The sequence below is a fragment of the Astatotilapia calliptera genome, chromosome 18 (assembly GCF_900246225.1).
Source record: "Astatotilapia calliptera chromosome 18, fAstCal1.2, whole genome shotgun sequence".
NCBI classification, from domain to species: Eukaryota; Metazoa; Chordata; class Actinopteri; order Cichliformes; family Cichlidae; genus Astatotilapia; species Astatotilapia calliptera.
In genome coordinates this window covers 30,280,152-30,299,759 of record NC_039319.1, presented here as the reverse complement: position 1 = coordinate 30,299,759, position 19,608 = coordinate 30,280,152, and the positions used below count along the sequence as shown (strand labels likewise).

General features: G+C 41.5%; 1 protein-coding gene and 1 long non-coding RNA gene across 2 annotated transcripts in view; one reads left to right on the top strand and one right to left on the bottom strand.

The window, feature by feature from the left end:
* palmda (palmdelphin a) overlaps positions 1-6,676 on the top strand; it is a 23,961-nt gene extending 17,285 nt beyond the window's left edge. The window contains exons 5-9 of the mRNA XM_026150366.1: positions 2,827-2,941; positions 3,036-3,060; positions 3,147-3,206; positions 4,264-4,424; positions 5,229-6,676. Of these exons, the coding sequence (XP_026006151.1) occupies positions 2,827-2,941; positions 3,036-3,060; positions 3,147-3,206; positions 4,264-4,424; positions 5,229-6,191 (1,324 nt within the window). The 3' untranslated portion in view covers positions 6,192-6,676. The remainder of the gene's footprint in view (positions 1-2,826; positions 2,942-3,035; positions 3,061-3,146; positions 3,207-4,263; positions 4,425-5,228) is intronic.
* Positions 6,677-10,635: 3,959 nt separating this feature from the next.
* On the bottom strand, positions 10,636-18,350 carry LOC113011034 (uncharacterized). Its single transcript, XR_003270425.1, has 3 exons — positions 18,248-18,350; positions 17,557-17,648; positions 10,636-14,709 (listed from the first exon to the last, which is right to left on the bottom strand). It is a non-coding gene; the product is annotated as an uncharacterized LOC113011034 (long non-coding RNA).
* Positions 18,351-19,608: the final 1,258 nt, after the last annotated feature.

Here is a 19,608-nt window from a genome sequence, read left to right as displayed (position 1 = left end):
TTCCCAATGTATTCTTGGATGTTCGTTGTCTCATCCTGGACTGTGGTGCTGACACTCACCAGTCCCCGGCCCCCTTCCTTCCGCTTAGCGTACAGCCTCAGGGTGCTGGACTTGGGGTGAAACCCTCCATGCATGGTAAGGAGCTTTCTTGTCTTTATGTCAGTGGCTTCTATCTCCTCCTTTGGCCAGCCTATTACCCCAGCAGGGTACCTGATCACGGGCAGGGCGTACGTGTTGATGGCCCGGATCTTGTTCTTACCGTTCAGCTGACTCCTCAGGACTTGCCTGACCCTCTGCAGGTACTTGGTGGTTGCAGCTTTTCTAGCGGCCTCTTCATGGTTCCCATTCGCCTGCGGGATCCCCAAGTACTTGTAACTGTCCTCTATGTCTGCAATGTTGCCTTCTGGTAGTTCAATCCCCTCAGTTCTGACTACCTTCCCTCTCTTTGTTACCATCCGACTACACTTCTCCAGTCCGAACGACATTCCAATGTCATTGCTGTATAGCCTGGTAGTGTGGATCAGTGAATCGATGTCTCGTTCACTCTTGGCATACAGCTTGATGTCATCCATGTACAGGAGGTGGCTGACAACTGCTCCGTTCCGTAGTCGGTATCCGTAGCCAGTCTTGTTAATGATCTCACTGAGGGGGTTCAGGCCTATGCAGAACAGCAGTGGGGACAGAGCATCTCCTTGGTAGATCCCGCACTTGATGGTGACTTGTGCTATGGGCTTGGAGTTGGCCTCTAGTGTTGTACGCCACATCCCCATTGAGTTCCTGATGAAGGCTCTTAGGGTCCCATTGATCTTGTACAATTCTAGGCATTCCAGTATCCAGCTGTGGGGCATTGAGTCATAGGCCTTCTTGTAATCAATCCAGGCAGTGCACAGGTTGGTCAGTCTGGTCTTGCAGTCTCGGCCGATTGTTCTGTCTACCAGTAGCTGGTGTTTTGCGCCTCTGGTATTCTTGCCAATTCCTTTCTGTGTCCCGCTCATGTATTGACCCATGTGCCTGTTCATCTTAGCCGATATGATGCCTGACAGGAGCTTCCATGTGGTACTGAGGCAGGTTATTGGTCGGTAGTTGGAGGGGACCGGTCCCTTCTTGGGGTCCTTGGGGATCAGGACCGTCCGGCCTTCAGTTAGCCATTCCGGGTGTCTCTCGTTAACTAGCAGCTGGTTCATTTGTGCTGCCAGACGCTCGTGGAGTGCAGTCAGCTTCTTCAGCCAGTAGGCGTGAACCATGTCGGGCCCTGGTGCTGTCCAACTCTTCATACTGGAGACCCTTTCTTGGATATCTGCCAAAACAGAACAAACGAAACAGACTAAATTGTCAATTCCACTTAGAAACAAAATATTAATTCTAAAAATAAATCTTAGTTTGTTTTACAGAAGAACAGACAAAATTTACTAACTTTTGTCAATATCAAATAAACTGAGAACTAAAAGGAAATTCTCAATCTCTCCTTGTGTCACGGTTTGCCGGGGCAAGCCGTGTGGAGTTGGAGAAAGGACCCAAAAGGCGGCAGCTCTGGTGCAGGTGAGTATTTATTTACAGGAGTGGGTACAAACAGCAATGGTGGGTGAACATGAAACCGGACACCTAAACTGGGTAAACTAACAACACAAACCAGAAACGAAGATGCAGGGAGATCCGGGGAAATACACATGGAGAGATGCAGGGAGACCGAGGGGAAACAACACAGACGAACCAGCAACTACTATGACAGAAGACACAACTTAAATACACTCAGAGAACACAGGGAGGTTACACACTGGTGGGAACACAGCTGGGAGTAATTAACATGACGAGACTAGGGAGGCAAATGAAAACACTCACATAAGACGCAGACCTTCACAATAAAACAGGAACTTACACATGAAAGGACACAACTAAGAAACGCGGACTAGATACAGGAACACACGGGCAGAACAGAATAAACACTAAACAGAGGAAGAACAGAACCAAAATCACAAGAAGAGAAAACACAAAACGCTGGGTCAAAAGGACCCAGGATCATGACACATTGTTGTATAGCTGAGCTTTTCAAACAGTTTTAACAGTTACTTTAGTCTGACAAAAGCCGAATGACGAATTAGCGCTTCCAGTCAGAGATTGAGCATGCACCGCTTTATTGTGTTTCCAGACTTGCTTTCGGCACAATTTACAGTGCGCGCTAATGTTTTTTGTCAGACTTGAAATAGCCGAAATACCTTCACACTACGGGACTTCTGTGGCTCCTCCGTTTGACAAGCTCTCTGGCATTGGAACCATCATCTGTTTTCTCTTCGGTAACCTTCGGTCATGCTCTCGGTTGATTTTTCTAGTCAGCACACTCATTTTCTCCATTATCCGGGCGGCACGGCGGCTGGCTGCTTCCCAAACAAATACACATGTGCAGCTTGGCACTTGTGCTGTACGTAACAAGTCACGTGACGCTGCGGCTGTGATTGGTTCGGCTTTGCGCAACTTAATTTGGATTGGCTGTTCTTCTTTCTAAGAGGACCAGAGCGGTGAGGTCTATCGCAATAGTTTAATTTTTCTATCGAGGAAAAGTTATTTCGCAATACATATCGTTATCGTTCTATCGCACAGCTCTACTTGAAACAAAACAAAACAAATCAAAAATTAAACATGCTCTTTAATGCTGTAAAGTTGGGTATTTTAACAAGAGAGTCTATGAGGTTGCCAGCCTCAAATAGCCTTCAGAGGCACTGCAGTTTTTGTCACTTTCACATTGGCCACATTTTCAGGCCCAGAGGTTACTGTTTCTCATGTGATGTCCTGCCCTGTTACTACCCTGCTCTGACCCCTCTGTCTCCTTAGGATTGAAATGGAGGTGGATTCTCTGGAGAGAGAAGAGTCTATGATCAGCGTTAATGAGAGTTTTATCCTCAGTAGACTCAAGGCAGTGGAGAAAAGTCCGGAGGACATTATCAAGGTATATACAAACACACATTCTCACAGATACACAGGTGTAGTGTTGTGCTCCCTCTAGTACCTGTTATACTTACTGAGTTGTGCGTGTCTTCTAGGAAGCCCACAACAGCTTTGTTCCTGGTAAGTCATGTGACATCATTTGCAACATCTCTGGTGTTGCGACGAAAGATGAACCCAAGCTAACAGTTCTGTTTTTGTTCTTGCAGAACCATTACACATAACCACAGCAATCCCTGAATCCTTCTCCTCACCAGCCAGTGAACAGTGTGAGCCAAACACACCACGGCAGCGTGAGATCATTCATACATTTAAAACTGTTATACACAATAGCACTGAAATACACAAGAGTTTGCAAATGTAGAACTGAATTTATAGTGCTGTGTTCTGATAATTAATAATGGATTGGATTTATATAGCACTTTTCAAGGCACCCAAAGTGCTTTACAATGCCACTATTCATTCACTCTCACAAACTGGTGGAGGCAGCTACAGTACAATAAGTGCTTTCAAAAGATGTTTACGCCATCTTCTGTCAGCACAGAATGTGACATCGCCTGGTTGGTTGTGGCTAATAAACCCACATTGGTTTATGTTAGCTAACTGGTGACAGAACCAATAACTCAGTGGAAAACCCTTTTGTGCTGCCCCTGGCTGCAGCAGTAAAACCAAGGACATACTGTCCACTTATACTGTCTGTCTCTTTAACAATAATTGGCTCCATTGTTTGGCTACATTCACTCAAACAGGAAAATCTGTCCTCATTTTTAAATTCTTTACAAACACACAGATTATGAGTAACAGCTGGATTTTTACGTTGTAAATCAGCCTTTGTATGTGTGTAGTGTTTCATGTCTGCTTTAATTTGGCGTTCCAGTGCGCTCTAGTTTTTGAGGATCTACCTGTGAACTTTGCACAGGTATCAGAACGCTGAGTAAAGGATGTCTATATGACTCACTCCTAGTTTCTGCACAAAAAACGTGATTCATCATTTTCCACAGATCTTTAAAAAGGACATCAGAAAGTCACATAAATGTAACTTTTTCACCTCATTAGTGCACATTCTTTCATCTTTGACCACACATCTATGTTTCTGGGTTCTACACATACTGTCCTGTATATGTTATATCAGATATACCATATCTCAGAGCTCAAAGCGAACTTTTTCCTCTGCTTTATTTTTATACATTTGTATCACCCATTGAGAATGACCTGTGGAGACTTACATTAACTAATGTACAGGACATGGATTGTGCTGTGCACCTGGACAGATGTCATGATAATCAGGATAAACTTTAACTGCATTAACTGCCCTCTGTGTCCCAGCTCTGTTTAACATGCAGCTCAATGTGGCTAAAAATACTCTGACTGGGGAGCGCTCAGTACTTTCTACGCCTGATGTTCTTCTGAAAGACTTTCACCAAAACACCGGGCTCAGGGTTCCTGATGATGTCCAGAAGTGTGTTTGTGCACTCAACTCTCAGCAGGTATTTTTATTATTCTGAGCCAAACCCTGACTTCACTTTAAGCAGTGGAGGTGCATGCTTTGTTTTATTCCATTTTAGCTTTGAAACAGATTTGTATGAGAATATTAGCTCCCTGTAACTTTTGATTAGTGACCCTAATACTCCACAACTGGTAATAATGACACCAGCATTTTTACCAAAGTCCCAGTAGCTGCGACTGGCACAGAGCAGTGGACTGGGTGGGGCTAATGTTACACTGGATTAATGTAAAGCTATCTACCTGGGGTGCCAAAGGCAAACAAAGATTTGTTGTATATGATGAATATAAATGGAGGCATGCACTATATCGTTTCTCTATTTCAAGAGAGAGAAAACTACAGTAATGAAGGATGCAGCCGACTGTCGTCTGTTACTGTTTGAACCATCTGCATGGTTCTTAGTTGGTTTTTCCTTTGTTTAAACCTTTATTTTAATAAATCTCAAAAACTATGACAATAAATAAAGGAGCAATAATCCACTGTCTCTTAACTGAGTTCTGTATCACATAGTAGCAACTCCAAATCCACAGTCCTGAACTGTGGCCTCACTTAGCTGCAAAACAGTCACCCACACGAATAAAGCCTGTGTGTGGGAAACACTGGCATGAACATCTCAAGCTAATATAGATTTCTGTTAGCAATTCTGCTGACAAAGAACAAGCATTTTAGCTGTACATGTTCCTTTTCAAGTAGCTCGTGAAGTGACATAAACAGAATGCGTCATGTTAGCTTCTGTTGTGTTTGAATTTCTTTCAGTTTCTGAGTCCTGGTTTTTTTGTACTTCTAGGCATCACGTGGCCAGAATGGTGTTTCTGAGCTATCGGCCAATGAGGTGGAACATTTACTGAGAAATGCTACAATGCATGGTCAAGCAAAGCACCAAAACTGGAACAGGGTGGAGGAGCATGACCTCAGGAAGCAGCCAGGACACTATGATGTCCTGCAAAGACACAAAGCAGACAAAGACTTTAGCTCCAACGAAAACAGCCAAAGAAACCCACACAGTGAGCATCACTACTGTAACCAGGACAGCTGTCTTATCAAAAATGAAGGCAGGAGCCAGCAAAGCAATCTGACGGAAAGTTGTGTGACGCGCCTGGATCACTATGGCAACCAGCGAGATTGTCACTGTAGTTCATATCCAGTGACAAATTGTCACCGTCTTCAGGAAGGCGGGTCTGCAAGCCACCAGCCCAGTGGCATGACCAGAAGCAGCAGCAGGATCACTGAACCATCCAGGTGCTGCGTACCTCTTAGAACACATGACCAGGAAATACTAACACACACACGCTTCAGCTACACTCCCTGTTATATTCCTGCTATTGATTATATCAGTGAGGAAGAACATTACCGCCCATCATTGTACCAGTCAAACAGACAAACTGGGAACAGACACAGAGCACCCCTTACTGGAGATGACCCTCCTTGCACAGTCCTTAGCGTCTTGGACACTGCTGAGCCAATCACAGCCATATTCATGGGTTTTCAGTCAGCGTTGGACGAGAGCCGGCAGGTTCGGGAGTTTGAAGGTTCCCTCAAGGCTGAACTGGTCATTGTTGAGGACGATGAAGACTATGATGACAGCAACATGAAGGAGAAGAAGAGCCACGGGCACATTCCAAAGCCAAGCGCAAGCAATAGAGCTGCTGCACACGTGCAGGGACTTGGAGACGGACACAGAGAGAGCGCGGTGGGACCAGGCGTCAGAAAGATCCGGAAAAAACAACAACCGTGCTGTAGTGTCTGCTAACTGAAAGCCTTCTTTTTTACGTGGTGCTGCCTAAAATGACCGATTCTCCTCGAGCGCTTAGTGACCTTTTGTGAAAGGGAAGATGTGAAATCATCTCCAGCTAATAAACATGTGACACTGTAACTAAAGAGCCCTGTTTAATTTGGTCAGTCTTTATAACGTGTTCCCCACGTATCACATACTGCTGTGTGTCGCTGTAAGTGGACTGTTTTTATATAGCGCTTTTCTGCTTCTACTTCACCAAATCACACACAATCACACAAGCACTGTTTTCCATGCTAACAAGTACTAACAATGAATGAATGAATGAATGAATGAATGCATCAGAGAGCAACTGGGAGTTCAGTACGTTGCCCCAGGATATATATGCTACAGATTAATGTAAAATGTAAGATGACTTGAAAAGATTAACCCACAAATCTGTCATCTGAAGTTGGAATGCATGGAGAAAAAAGACAAACCAAAATAAATCACTTTGAACAGGATTAAATCCAAGTGACACACGTGTTCTTACTGCACATGTGCTAGCAGTGCTTTAGCATGTCTGCTCCTAGCTCCCAGTATTCAAAGCCCAGGCAGCTAGCTTTAACCTCTCAGAATAACAACTCAAAACTGTACTGTTTAACATTTACTCATTTCATTGTTACACTGCAGAGCTGCTGGTTGTGACAACGAACAGCAGAGCAACACCAGCATGATGATGACTGGACTGTAAGATGCTTCACTTTTACTGCTTCAAAGCACTCAAATAAGCCCAGCTCTGATCGTTAGGATTAGGTTTGGACAGCATGTTAGCCTGAAGAACTTTGTAGCTTCATGCATGTTTTTGTTTTGTTTGTTCCCAAAAGCCTACGACAGTAATAAATTAACCAAAATTACGCATTTCCAAGACGCAGCTCTTGATCTGTTGAGGAGAGATCACATGATCTTGATATGATATTTTCCATATGTTGACAATGCACAGCACAATTTTAAGAGTCAGAACTTTGAATTTAAAAGGCTTTTTGTCCGTTTTCAACCAATAAATCATGAAGCTGATATTGAAGACCGTAATGGATGTAAGCTAACATTTAATGGGTAGTTACCATGACCCCAATCTAAAATCCTTTATCAGAATTAATTCAAAACAATGGTTTACATAGACACACACAGACACACACAGACACACACAGACACACATGGAGGTAATAACATTAATGATCTTCTTATAGTCCTCAGGTCCAAATTAAACAATATTACAGAACAAGCACATGTTCCCATAGCAACAGACACAATATTAGGTTTGACCAGTGGAGCGCACTGTGGCTCCCTCTGCTGGTAATAACGGATTGGAGTGACCTACTTCAGAATGACTTCACACTGTGTTGAATGTGTCGGTGAATGTTTGCATTACTTTCCTGTGCTATGCAGCATATTCTGTTCTGGGCTGGCCCACGTGGGTTTAATAATACCAAAACAATATCAGCTGATAAATACTGAACAACAACCGGATGGACAAGTGTGATATTTGTTATAACTGGATGGACTGAGCTGCACAACAGCAGCATGACTGCATTAGCATTCACAGCTCAGGTGCCAATGTTTCAGTTGTGCTTTCTCCAACTGGAACATTTGCATATGAGAAACAATATTCATCATTTCCTGACAGTGGAAGCTTAAACATCTGGTTTGTAAATACCTGACAGTAAAATCATAATTTTACTGTCATCAGCATTTGTAAACCCTTTCGTTCTGATACGGTGTCTGTTGTGATATTTTGATACCAAGGTAGCATTTACAGGATATTGTTTTATAGTGATATTATACAGGAAAACTGTTACTCAATAAGGCCCATTTACTAGTTGTTTTTCTCTTTCTCTGTGACCCAAGAATTAATGTGTAAGACTCACAGGCTGGTACCCCAAGGTCGAAAATACCACAGAGACGAGACCACTTCCTTACTCCCATCCTCCCTTCCTTATCCTTTAGAAAAGGCTTGTTAAAGGCCAGGTGGTTTGTTTCAGAATTCACTAATGAAAGAACTCTGTATTCTATGTCTAGGAGTGTATTTTGCTGGGATGATCATAAATTGTAACTGAAGAGATAAACTACACAAAGGATACTTCTTTGCTCAGGAGGCAGGAAGACGTTTCCTTATTTGGTCTGTACCGGTTTGAACTGAGAACCTGCTGACACACGAACCTTTTTCCTCTATATAAGCTGTTGTCTGATGAATAAACCTTTGAGTTGATTGTGGGAAAGCAACCTGAACAGTTTCTGTCACTTTGTTCTCCTAACTGCTCCCGACGTCGTAACTAACCCAGCTGAACGGCATACCTGAGTGTTACTTTGAATAATTAGGAGTATTATAAGGAAAGGACAAAACTCTGCTTATCGCTCACGCCACGGAGGAAACCCGGGACGGAAATTTCCTTCAGTGTCCATTCTGATAGTGCCTTTAAACATTTGGGTGCAGTGTGTGAGATGACGAGCATGTAGAAAGCCCTAGAACAATGATGCTAATAAACCAGCTCATCCCGTGTACGCTGCTCTGACCATTTAATGCGTGTGCGACATTAATCCTGTGTGACACGAGTCAGCTCAGACGTCCCCACAGAGTCACGCTGGATATCACTCTCTGTTAGTCGCTCGTGTCATTAAAGAACTATCCACGAGTTTAACGTCATTAATGCAGGTGCCCGTATCACTGGCTTTGGCACACAGCCACCATTATATTTATCAGCAAACACAATGAAACTGTTTGTGCTGTGGCAGGCAGGACGTGGACCCAAATGCAGACATTCGTGCACGGAAAAACAAACTTTGAATCGGCAGCTTTATTTGCTGGAAAAACCCTTCATGATATAACTTACAGAAAACAAAGCAAACACCTAGAGTATAAAACTAAGAACAAAACACTGCGAAACTAGAAGCGTAGAAAAACTGAAACCAGAAACACGGAGCGACTTACAGCACATGAGGAGGTACGACGTGACAAAGGGCAGAGGAAAACACAGGGCTTGAATACAGTAAAGAGGGAAACTGGAGGGAAACACAGCTGTAATCTGATTACTTTTTTCAGGTAACGAGTAAAGTAAGGGATTACTATTGCAAAAACGGTAATTAGATTACCGTTACTTTCCCGTAGGAACGCTGCGTTACTAAAACCGTGATTTTTTTGCGAGAATGTCTTATGACAGTGACGTAAGCGAGTGCGACGTTCGTGACAACAGCTGTGTGCAGATCAACAATGGATCACATATCGAGTGCAGAGAGAGTATGAGCGTGCAGCGTTTAAAGCGTGGAAGTACTGACCTTACTTTGAGTTTGATTCCATAAAAAGTGACAAAAACATTAGTGTCCGCTGTGCGTGGGAAGAAAACTTCTTTTTACAGCGAAAAAACCCCTAAACTTCCAACAAGCACCGAGTAGCTACGACGTGATGGGAAACTCACAGAGAAACTCGCGGATTCTTCCACTGACCGCGGCACACCTGCACCAGGGTAAACCTCCGCCTACCCCACTCCTGCTTTACAGGTGAAAATAGAGCAACAGGACCGCTGAGTCTTTGACTTTATTTATTTTCTGCTGTGTTTTACTTGCATCTATTTGAAAGACTGAGTGTAAACACAAAAAATATTTTATTTTATATGCTGGAATGTGCAGAAAATAGGTTTAAATGTTAAACTAATTTCTTCCAGTCAGAGAATGTTGCATGTAATTAAATGTTTGCTTGATGCATAAAGTTAAAAGATTAAAACCAATAAAACAAGTTTTAAAAAGAGACTTTTCCATTTGATTACATTTTGTATGATGGATTATGCAGAAAAAGTAGAATTGGGCTGAAAGATCTATCGCTTTATCACCTACTCAGGTTGTAAATCGTGTTTTAAAAAAGTAACTAAGTAATTAATTACTTTTGAAAATAAGTAATCAGTAAAGTAACGGGATTACTTTTTTGGGGAAGTAATTGGTAATTAGTTACTGATTACTTTTTTATTGTACTTGTCTCTCAGGGACACTGAAGCTTGTTGGGGTCATGCCAGTTTTCAGCATGGACATTTTCAGAATCATGTTATTATTTTTATATATTGTCATTATATGGAGAAGCCTAAACAAAACGAGATTAGAAATTGTCACGACCATGTCTGCTGTAAAAGTGTGTGTCCATGGTGATATCCCATAATAAATGTGCTTCATCCTAATCCGAGTGGGTGAGTCCCACCCTGTGAGTCCCACCCTGTGAACACACAGTGGAAATCTGCAGATCCAGACTCCAGGTTAGCTCTTCTATGCTTTTTGTGTTATTTTGAAGTACATTTCTCCTGAAAGTGTTTAGAACTAAAACAAAATTAAGACCAAGTACAGCTAAATATACAATGCAGCAGTTCACTTCGTTTACTTGGTGTTTCTAGTTGTGTAGGTGAATGTGGTTGATGGAGAATAAAGAAACGCTGAGCACCACTCAGGAGTTATGCTTTATTTAAGATCACCACACCTTTATTTGGCAATAATAAATGAGTGAATGTGGATGCAAACAAACTAATACACATAAATAACACGTATGAGGGAAACATCTGTGACTCCACACTGAAGATCGGACCTTTGCACCAGCTGAGAAGTACATCTGAAATCTAAATTCAATTTATTTCCAAAACTAAACAAAATTAAATGCAAAAACAACAAAACTTAAAGTAAAACTGCAGCCAGGTGTGGATGTGGACTCAAATCCTTGAAATTACAGGCTGATCACTGAGTGCACAGTACAGTGTAATCCAGGTTATAATACAGTATCACAGCAACACAGAAACATGCTGACCCTTCATCCTGTTCTCACAGAGTGCATTCAACACATCTCAGAATTCATAACACAGAGATTTAAGCAGCATATTCAGACTTCCCAAAGCATTAACACAGCATCTAAGTGCAGTCTGCGACCTCTGTGACCTCTGATCAGGGGGTGGGGGTGTACATTTTGCACTTTGAGTTGAATTTTTAGTTGCATTTGTTTTCTGTATTTCAGTTTCCAATATGTGGTCAGCAAAAGGCCATTTCTAGCAGTAATAACTGATATATGTGTGAATAATCCGACATTATTATTGTAGGGTCTACCTTACAGTGTTGTTTGATGCTGTATAAATAAAATTGAACTAAATCTCCAACAAAAATCTTTAGATGGACAACACTGATGTATTAATTATCCTGGTAATCTAACCAGGTCTGAGCCATCGTAGGTGGTAGACCTACCTTAACCGTATATTTTGGAGTAAGGCAAACTGAATGTTTTGGGGAGGAAAAAAAAAAGAATAGTTGTGACAGGTTTATTAAATTAGGACTATTTTCTTTGTAGCATGGTTGCTACTGCTTCATTTCCACGAGTCACTGACAGTGTGTCCAGGGTCAGGGGTCAGACGCCAGTCAGCATTATCTTTGGATTGAAGTCGTCTACTTTCATTCCAGAATTCCAGCTTTCCAGTCAAAAGCTTTTCCAGCTTTTAGCTGTTCCACAAGGGTGTGTATAAAGACTGTATATAAAGATGGGCATAAAAGCTGATGCTGTTCACTACGGCCGTTATTGTTATATTACAGCTTAACTGAAGCCAGTGATGGTTTTGTGGTCAACACCATCTTTTCAGGTGGAGATTAACATTGCCAGAATATGTGCAGTGCGGTGGAGTAGGCGGTTAACAGCTGGAAGCTGATTGGAGGAGATACATCACCAAAGAGCCAAATGCACTGTTAACATTTGAGCACTAATATTGCTACATGGATTTAAAGGAAAATATTAACTGAGTGAAAAATCTGAACAACATAGTTCCTTATGTTTATTAGTAACTGGCCAGTGTGTTAATCACACAAGACGGAGCATGTCAATCAAGCACCTAAAAATGGACCTCTGTCTTATTTAAAAAATTACCACCAGCATACTGATCAGAGTGGCTGGTGAAAAATACTCAGTGGGAAAGTTTTTTTGCAGCCTTCTATTAGCAATCTTTCTATTTAAGGTACTTAAAGCTTCGCCTTCAATTTCAAGTTGAAACTATAACACCTAGTGTGGATACAAAGCTAATTATAGTATCTAACAACACCTTCAGCACTTGAAAAGTAGTATTACTTTAACATTGTCATAAAAAGTTGTAAATGTAGGATTAAAATATTAGGAAGGTAGGGCAGAAGGTAAAGAAAAGGTAAGCCAAACTACTATAATCTACTGAGCTGTGGATCTAGCTTCAGGTTGCACAGTGACTCGCAGGTTTAGCTAGGTAGTTTGAGATACTGTAATATAGTTTATTCAGTAATACACTGCAGTGTAGCACAGCTAAAATAAAGTGATCCCAAACAATCTGCTGCATTCCTGTCTGGTGTTGTTCCCCGTGACAGAGAAATCCTGCATCCTGAGCTGACTTGAACGCACCTTTTATCCAAACTAGTGGACGTACTCTGGAGTCATACTGCAGAAGCCAGAGCCACTCATGTGTAAGTCCCATGTGTAAGGAGGATGGATTGGTATGCACTCGTGCACATACGCACACACCACACGGAAATATCAGCTTCTAAAAAACATGGAAAGTTTTCAATAATCTTACCATCACAATATGTTATAAACCTTTTACAAATAAAAGTTTTAAGAATTTATAAGCACTGCTCAGTTCATAAATATATGCAGCAAAAATACAATACGATAAATCTCTCTTTGTAAGAATCAAGACAGGCGATAAAAATCTGTAAAAATATTGACTAGATCTTGTGGTCAGAGCTGTGACGAGCCCTCGCCTCCATAACTGTGGAGCCATACAGGGTTTGGCCAGGTTGTATCACTCCAAGAGAAGCGTGTTTGTCTGGGGATGATTATAAAGCTCAAACAGCACGGGGACACGGCCGTGCAAACGTTTGTTTCAGCTTGAGATCTTTCATCCATTTTATAGATGGAAGTTGTTGGTGAGGCATTAGCTACAAGCTATCTGGCAACATATTCGAATAACTGTTGTCCTCTTTTAACTTTTTCACTTCTCTTCAGTTCCATTGCACAGTAATCCTTTTCCTGAGATACATCTTTGTTCCTTATTTGTTTTACTTCAGGATGAAACACAGGCTCTATGATGTCCATTTTTTGTATGATGGTGTGAAGTTAACCTAAACTAATTAACTTATCTACAGTCTAGATAAGAGTAGACTCCGTCCTTATACCTTGGACTCTCGGGGGATAGCTAGGCTCATGATGGAAAAAAGCCTGTGGCACACACAACAACACAGGTTGCAGAGCAGAAATTACACATTTTCTTTTGGTTCCTAAAGTAAAAAGGCTGTAGGCCAACTACTGAGAGGATGAAAACAATACAGTGTGGATGCCAAAGGCAAACTATTAATGTTTAAAACTAAAGGGGGAGGATCCATCATGCAAGGGCAAGTTTCCCTTTATGAGCTGCTCTCATCGAGATCATGCAGCCACTTAACAGAAGCTACTTAAACTGTTTAAAACACTAACAGCTTTCCTCAAAATTGACACGTGTGCCAATAAGGGCCTAAAGGAAGGTAGAGTGTATATTTAACACACTGATCAGAACCTGTGCTAACAGCTGACCTTCATCAAAGAAGCAAAAGTAGCTCTTTAGGAAACCTGGGACATCCAAACTGTTTGGATCAATGGCTCATTGTAACACTTCATTAAGGCAGTGATTTTCAAAGTTTGGCGTGGCACCTTTAAAATACATGAACTGTTATTGTGAAGAAAACAACATGCAACATCTTGTCTGCATCTCTGCAATGCATAGCTACAATATTTTCACATATAAAGTCATTAAAATCGAGCATGTGACTGCCAAGAAGTAAAATTGAAAATCACTGCATTCGAGTCAGTCATTCACATAAAACAGATGTCAATAAATAGTTCTACTAGTGCCTTAGCTCAGCCATATCTAGTTATCAAAGTGCTGTAAATATCATATATCGAGGAGAAAATCACAAATGTTAAAATGTGAAAATTCACATTAAATATCACATGTTAAAACCAGTGGGATTAGCATGACTGCAGATTAAGACTTATATATACTTATGTTTGTTATACAGCTTTAGGTAATCTGTCCACAGGAATTATTATATAAAGGAAAAAGTGACGTTACAGGCAGGTCCAATGTGTCGGACTCTTTTAGATAGTCTGACTTTTAAAGCCACTGAGACATTGTGAGAAAACCAGCTCAGGTAAATTACTGAAATCATTGAAACCGAGAAACAGTTCTCTTCTTCTGTGGTGTCCAGGTGAAAAACCCACATTTGAGCTATAACCCATAGCTCTGACAAATGTTGTAAAACACATTGGCTGCCGATACAAGGGACTGACTGAGAGCAAAACTAAGGAAGAAACAGGCAGGGGACTTGATTTTGGCTTTTACAATGTCTGACAGCTGAGCAGTACCGTTGCTTACTTCTTCTGATTGGCTAGTAGGGAGGCCTCCCATCGTTGTGCCATGGCATTTTGCTGTCGAGGCACTGAAGAGAGGGAAGGAGGGAACTGGAGGGAGGGGAAGACTCAGCTGAACCACTGGAGCAAAGATGGATGGATGGATGATGGAGGATGGATGGATGGATGGATGGATGGATGGATGGATGGATGGATGGATGGATGGATGGATGGATGATGGATGAATGATGGATGGATGGATGGATGGATGGATGGATGAATGATGGATGGATGGATGGATGATGGATGGATGGATGGATGAATGATGGATGAATGATGGATGGATGGATGGATGGATGGATGGATGGATGGATGGATGATGGATGGATGATGGATGGAGGATGGATGGATGGATGATGGATGATGGATGGAGGATGGATGGATGAATGATGGATGAATGATGGATGAATGATGGATGGATGGATGATGGATGGATGGATGGATGGATGATGGATGAATGGATGGATGGATGGATGATGGATGGATGGATGGATGATGGATGAATGATGGATGGATGGATGATGGATGGATGATGGATGATGGATGATGGATGATGGATGGAGGATGGATGGATGGATGGATGATGGATGATGGATGGAGGATGGATGGATGGATGGATGGATGATGGATGGATGATGGATGGATGGATGGATGATGGATGATGGATGGAGGATGGATGGATGGATGATGGATGGATGATGGATGGATGGACATTAGAGAGAAAGAAAAATGAAGAGAAGATGTAACAGAAATGCTGGATAAAGTGATGCAGGTGTAATGGTTCGATGAAATGAGGTAAATAATGAATATATTTGCTAAATTGTGAACTGGTGAATGAAAGGTGCGATCAATCCAACTGATTGATGAGTCAGAAAGGTAGGGTAAAAAATGAGTGAAACAATGTGTATGACATATACAATGGGTGATGTACAAACGAAAGTCAGAGTGACAGTTTAAACAGCATCATTACATTCTCTGCTATCATGCACTCTATAAACCATTACTTTGAAAATGACCATTTAACTGTTTGACAGCAACTGTATTTTAAAATAAAAGAAAGTTTAGAAATCATTTGTTTGTGGCCACCTTAGAAGCCTGTGGTACATAATCTGCTGATGAAGATAGAATAATCATATTTAAGCATTAAATAATAGTGAAAATTGTTTGAGGCGCATTCATGGTTTAGTCAACTTAGAAAGATGATAAGAGAGGAAGAGCCTAGGTAAAGTAAGCAGTTATTAAAGTTCCTGCATTTAATGCACTTCATATGGGGCAGCTATGAATTATTTTTTCTCTGATGGTTAAAATTTTATTTCTGAAGAATTTCTCGTTAAAGTTAAAAGAAAACCTCAATTTAGCTCTGACTCTCTGTCAGCCTGGCTCCGGTGCTAAAAACAAACTCAGGGTTGTTCTTGTTATTAGTGACTAGGGCTGCCACTAATTTAATAGTCAGTGCGTCGTTTGAAGCTTTGCAAGATCCTGAAAGACGCAGGAATAAGTAGTACGATTTAAGTGTGTAATAACGGACTGAAACAGAAGATGGCAGCACTGCATGTACAAGGATGCCAGCTGCCGTTAAACACCGAAGAAGAAGAAGCAACTCCGGTATCGTAGCTGTGTCCAAATTCAGAGGCTGCATCCTCCTGAGGCCGCATTTGTAGGCCAAATACGTGACAGCAACACGACGAAGGCTGTCCAAATTCGTAGACTTCTCCAAATGCGGCCGACAAATGCGTCCTTCATTTCCTCCGATTTGAAGGAGTATCCTTCGTGGCCCAACCTATCCCAGAATTCATAGCATTTCCAACAATGGCAGCATACTTAGTTTTAATATTACTCTTATTACTCTGTCTGGGTCACAAAATAAACTTTTAACATATTTTCAGGCGAGAATGTAGCTGTGTAAACTTCAAATATCTGTTCGGTTTATCAAGACATCACATATTTGTAAAAGTGACGTTTTCGGAGACGTCTGTTACCCACCAGCTCGATAGCTGACCGGGAGTTCAAGGCTCACTAGAGCCGACGAGAACAGCAAACTCCCGGCACATTGCTTTCAAACCCACACGATCTTTCGCTACTCAGGTTAAACATGATGTAAGTCACTTAGATGACTTAAACATTTTATTGTTTGGCTTTTTTCAGTTTTATTTGCTATAATTTTCACAAACGTCAGAAGACTGATTAAACAGAAGTGTGAGATGGTCGAGAGTTTACTCCTCCAGTGTCCTGTTATATTTTAGATAGCAAGGAGCAGACGGCTGAGTTTATTAAACTCCACCGAGACAATCTATCTATCTATTTTTAGTTAGCACACACCTGAAACACTTCAAGCTGTAAGCTAATGATAGTTATATTAGAGCAGATTCATGCTGGTGCAATAAGCTGTACGTTTTACGTCCAATGGATGATGATCTGATTAGTCGACTAATCGCAAAAATAATCTGTGACCAGCCGACTATCAAAATAATCGTTTGTGGCAGCCCTATTAGTGACGAACAGGAAAATGTCCTAACTTCCCAAACGTCTTTTTAAAAAAGTTTTTACAGGTCAAATAAGGATCCTGTAAATGAGTGCAAAGCCTTAGAAGCTGTATGCTTAAAAATGTTTATGCATTATATCAGAGACAGTCATCTCTTCTTTTCAGAGGAGCAATGATATCCAGGGTCATAAGCTGTTTGTATGACTTGAAACATAAGATACTGTCAGTGCCGGGGTACTATATATGAGCTATATATGAGCTATATATGAACTATATATGAACTATATATGAACGTCAAGTGGTTTCATTCAACTGAATAAGACGAAACATGCTCATTTGTATTAGAGGTGTGCATAATGATTTCCAGACTTTGGTGCTGACACAACTTTGTCTTCTACAACAGCTGTAGAGTGCATGCATATGAATGTGTGTGTGAGTCTGCCAACCTTGTGGTCACAAGACAAACTGGATCGCTCTATTTTGCGGGTCCTGGAGGGGGATGACGGGGAGGAGACGCTTCTGTCTGGAACCACTGACACTGGTATCAAAACAGAGGAAGTTCCCACAGCATCATCAGCATATATGAATTAGGGCCTAATTGAGAACTACACAGTCTATAAGACATTTTTCTAACATTTCTTTTCAGATCCGGAAACACTTATAGATGCTTGTTCGGAAATTTTCCCAAGATGTCACCAATCATAAAAAAGGGAGTCCTCATTAAAGCCTTTAGTGGTGAAGCATACATCAAAGGCTGATTTATGTGTCATATTGGTAACAGATTAACACTGTGCTGTTGACCTGTTTGACTTAGCAATTGTTGTTTTCACTCAGCAGTGAAAACTGTTAGTGTTGGCTAACATCATGAACATACGGAGCCCCGCAGGGGACATGGGAGAAAAAAAAATTAAGACGGACTTTTGCGAGATCTCGCACTCAGAAAGAGAAAGAGAAATTTGTTAGAAACTTAAATGTGGACTCTTTTACCTATCTATGCCTAAGCACACGGTCTTACATTCAAACACATTCAAACACTGACTCATTTGAATAAATCTACAATAAAATAAAAGGTTTCTAGTATGTTAGGTTGTGTGCTTCCTACATCATTAGTGTTTTAGTTGTGTGGATGATACATACCGTTGTACGTAACATTATCACTCAGACCCGGAGACACCAAAACAGTATCGTACCGCTCTCTCCCTCTCTTCCACTCCTCCTCTCTTTTCCTCCTCCACATCTCCTCCCTCTGCCTTTTCCACTCCTCCTCCCTCTGCCTCACCATCCTGATCTCTTGCTCCACCAGTGACTGGCTGCTGAGTGAGCGCAGCTTGAAAAAAGGATTTGACGTGAAGGTGCTCTCCTGCGGTTCCACGGACAGTTGGGTGGAGCTTAGGCAGAACTCAGACGCACTGCGAATGATCAGATTGGAGGTTTCTACAACAATGACATTAGCGGAAGGCACTGCATCTGAATTTGCTGGCCAATCGGAAAGGCCGCCGATTGCAGAAGAGAGCAGACGATTCCTGGAGGCGGGGCTAGAGGAATCAGGCTCCAGGATGATGACATTGTTAGCTGTCATTTCATGGTAGACAGATCGGGGAAGGGACGAGGAACAGGAAGGAGTTGGGGAGATGGAGAGTGTCGGGGTGCGGCAGGCTGGAGGTCTGGGTGGAGATCGTCCTGTCTGCAAGCTGGATGGCCTGCATACAGAAAAGAACAATGTGAATGTTAAGTGTTTTGAATGGAGGGGTTTTGGGTCATTTTGACAAATATTCACAATCCTTTCTGAATTATTCTGTCTAAAATGTGTTTCTACAGTAGAACTATCACTCTTCTATGCACTTCTTTTAACTCAATAGGTTGGGTTTATTTTGGTTGTAGGGTGATGGGTACAGACAGCAATTTTAATTAGATTTCACTTCTTAAAAGCTTAATCAAATGATTACCTGCCCAGCAATAAACAAACATGTACAACCTTCACTGGGACACTAACAGTTACATTTGATGGAAGCCAAACCAGAGCTTAACGAAGAGAAATAAATAGACAAATGCTTGCTATCACAGACACCATGGCAACTTTAATGTCAACTTTTATTAGGGGTCTGCGTAAAAATGAACATCGATGTGAAAGTGCTGCTAACCTGGCCAGCAGGAGGTACAGTAACTCAAGAGTCAGCATGCTTGACCCATGGCCTCAGTAAACACTTTCATGATGAGTTTATCGTTTCAGTTTCTCATTGAATAAAATTAATATTATATAGATATTGTAAATGGTGGCCTCCAATAAAGTAAAATAGACAAAAATGTAGACACTTTATGACTGACAAGCACATACAAAAGGGCAGTATCCTTATTTCACACTCAGGTCCATCAAAATCACTTGAAAAATCTAGTTCTAACAGGGTATTCCCCAAACTTGAATACCCTGCAATCAGAAAAAAAAACAGTTCCTACTCCTTATAGTTAATCTTCAATTCTATCTACAGGGTGGGTCATTC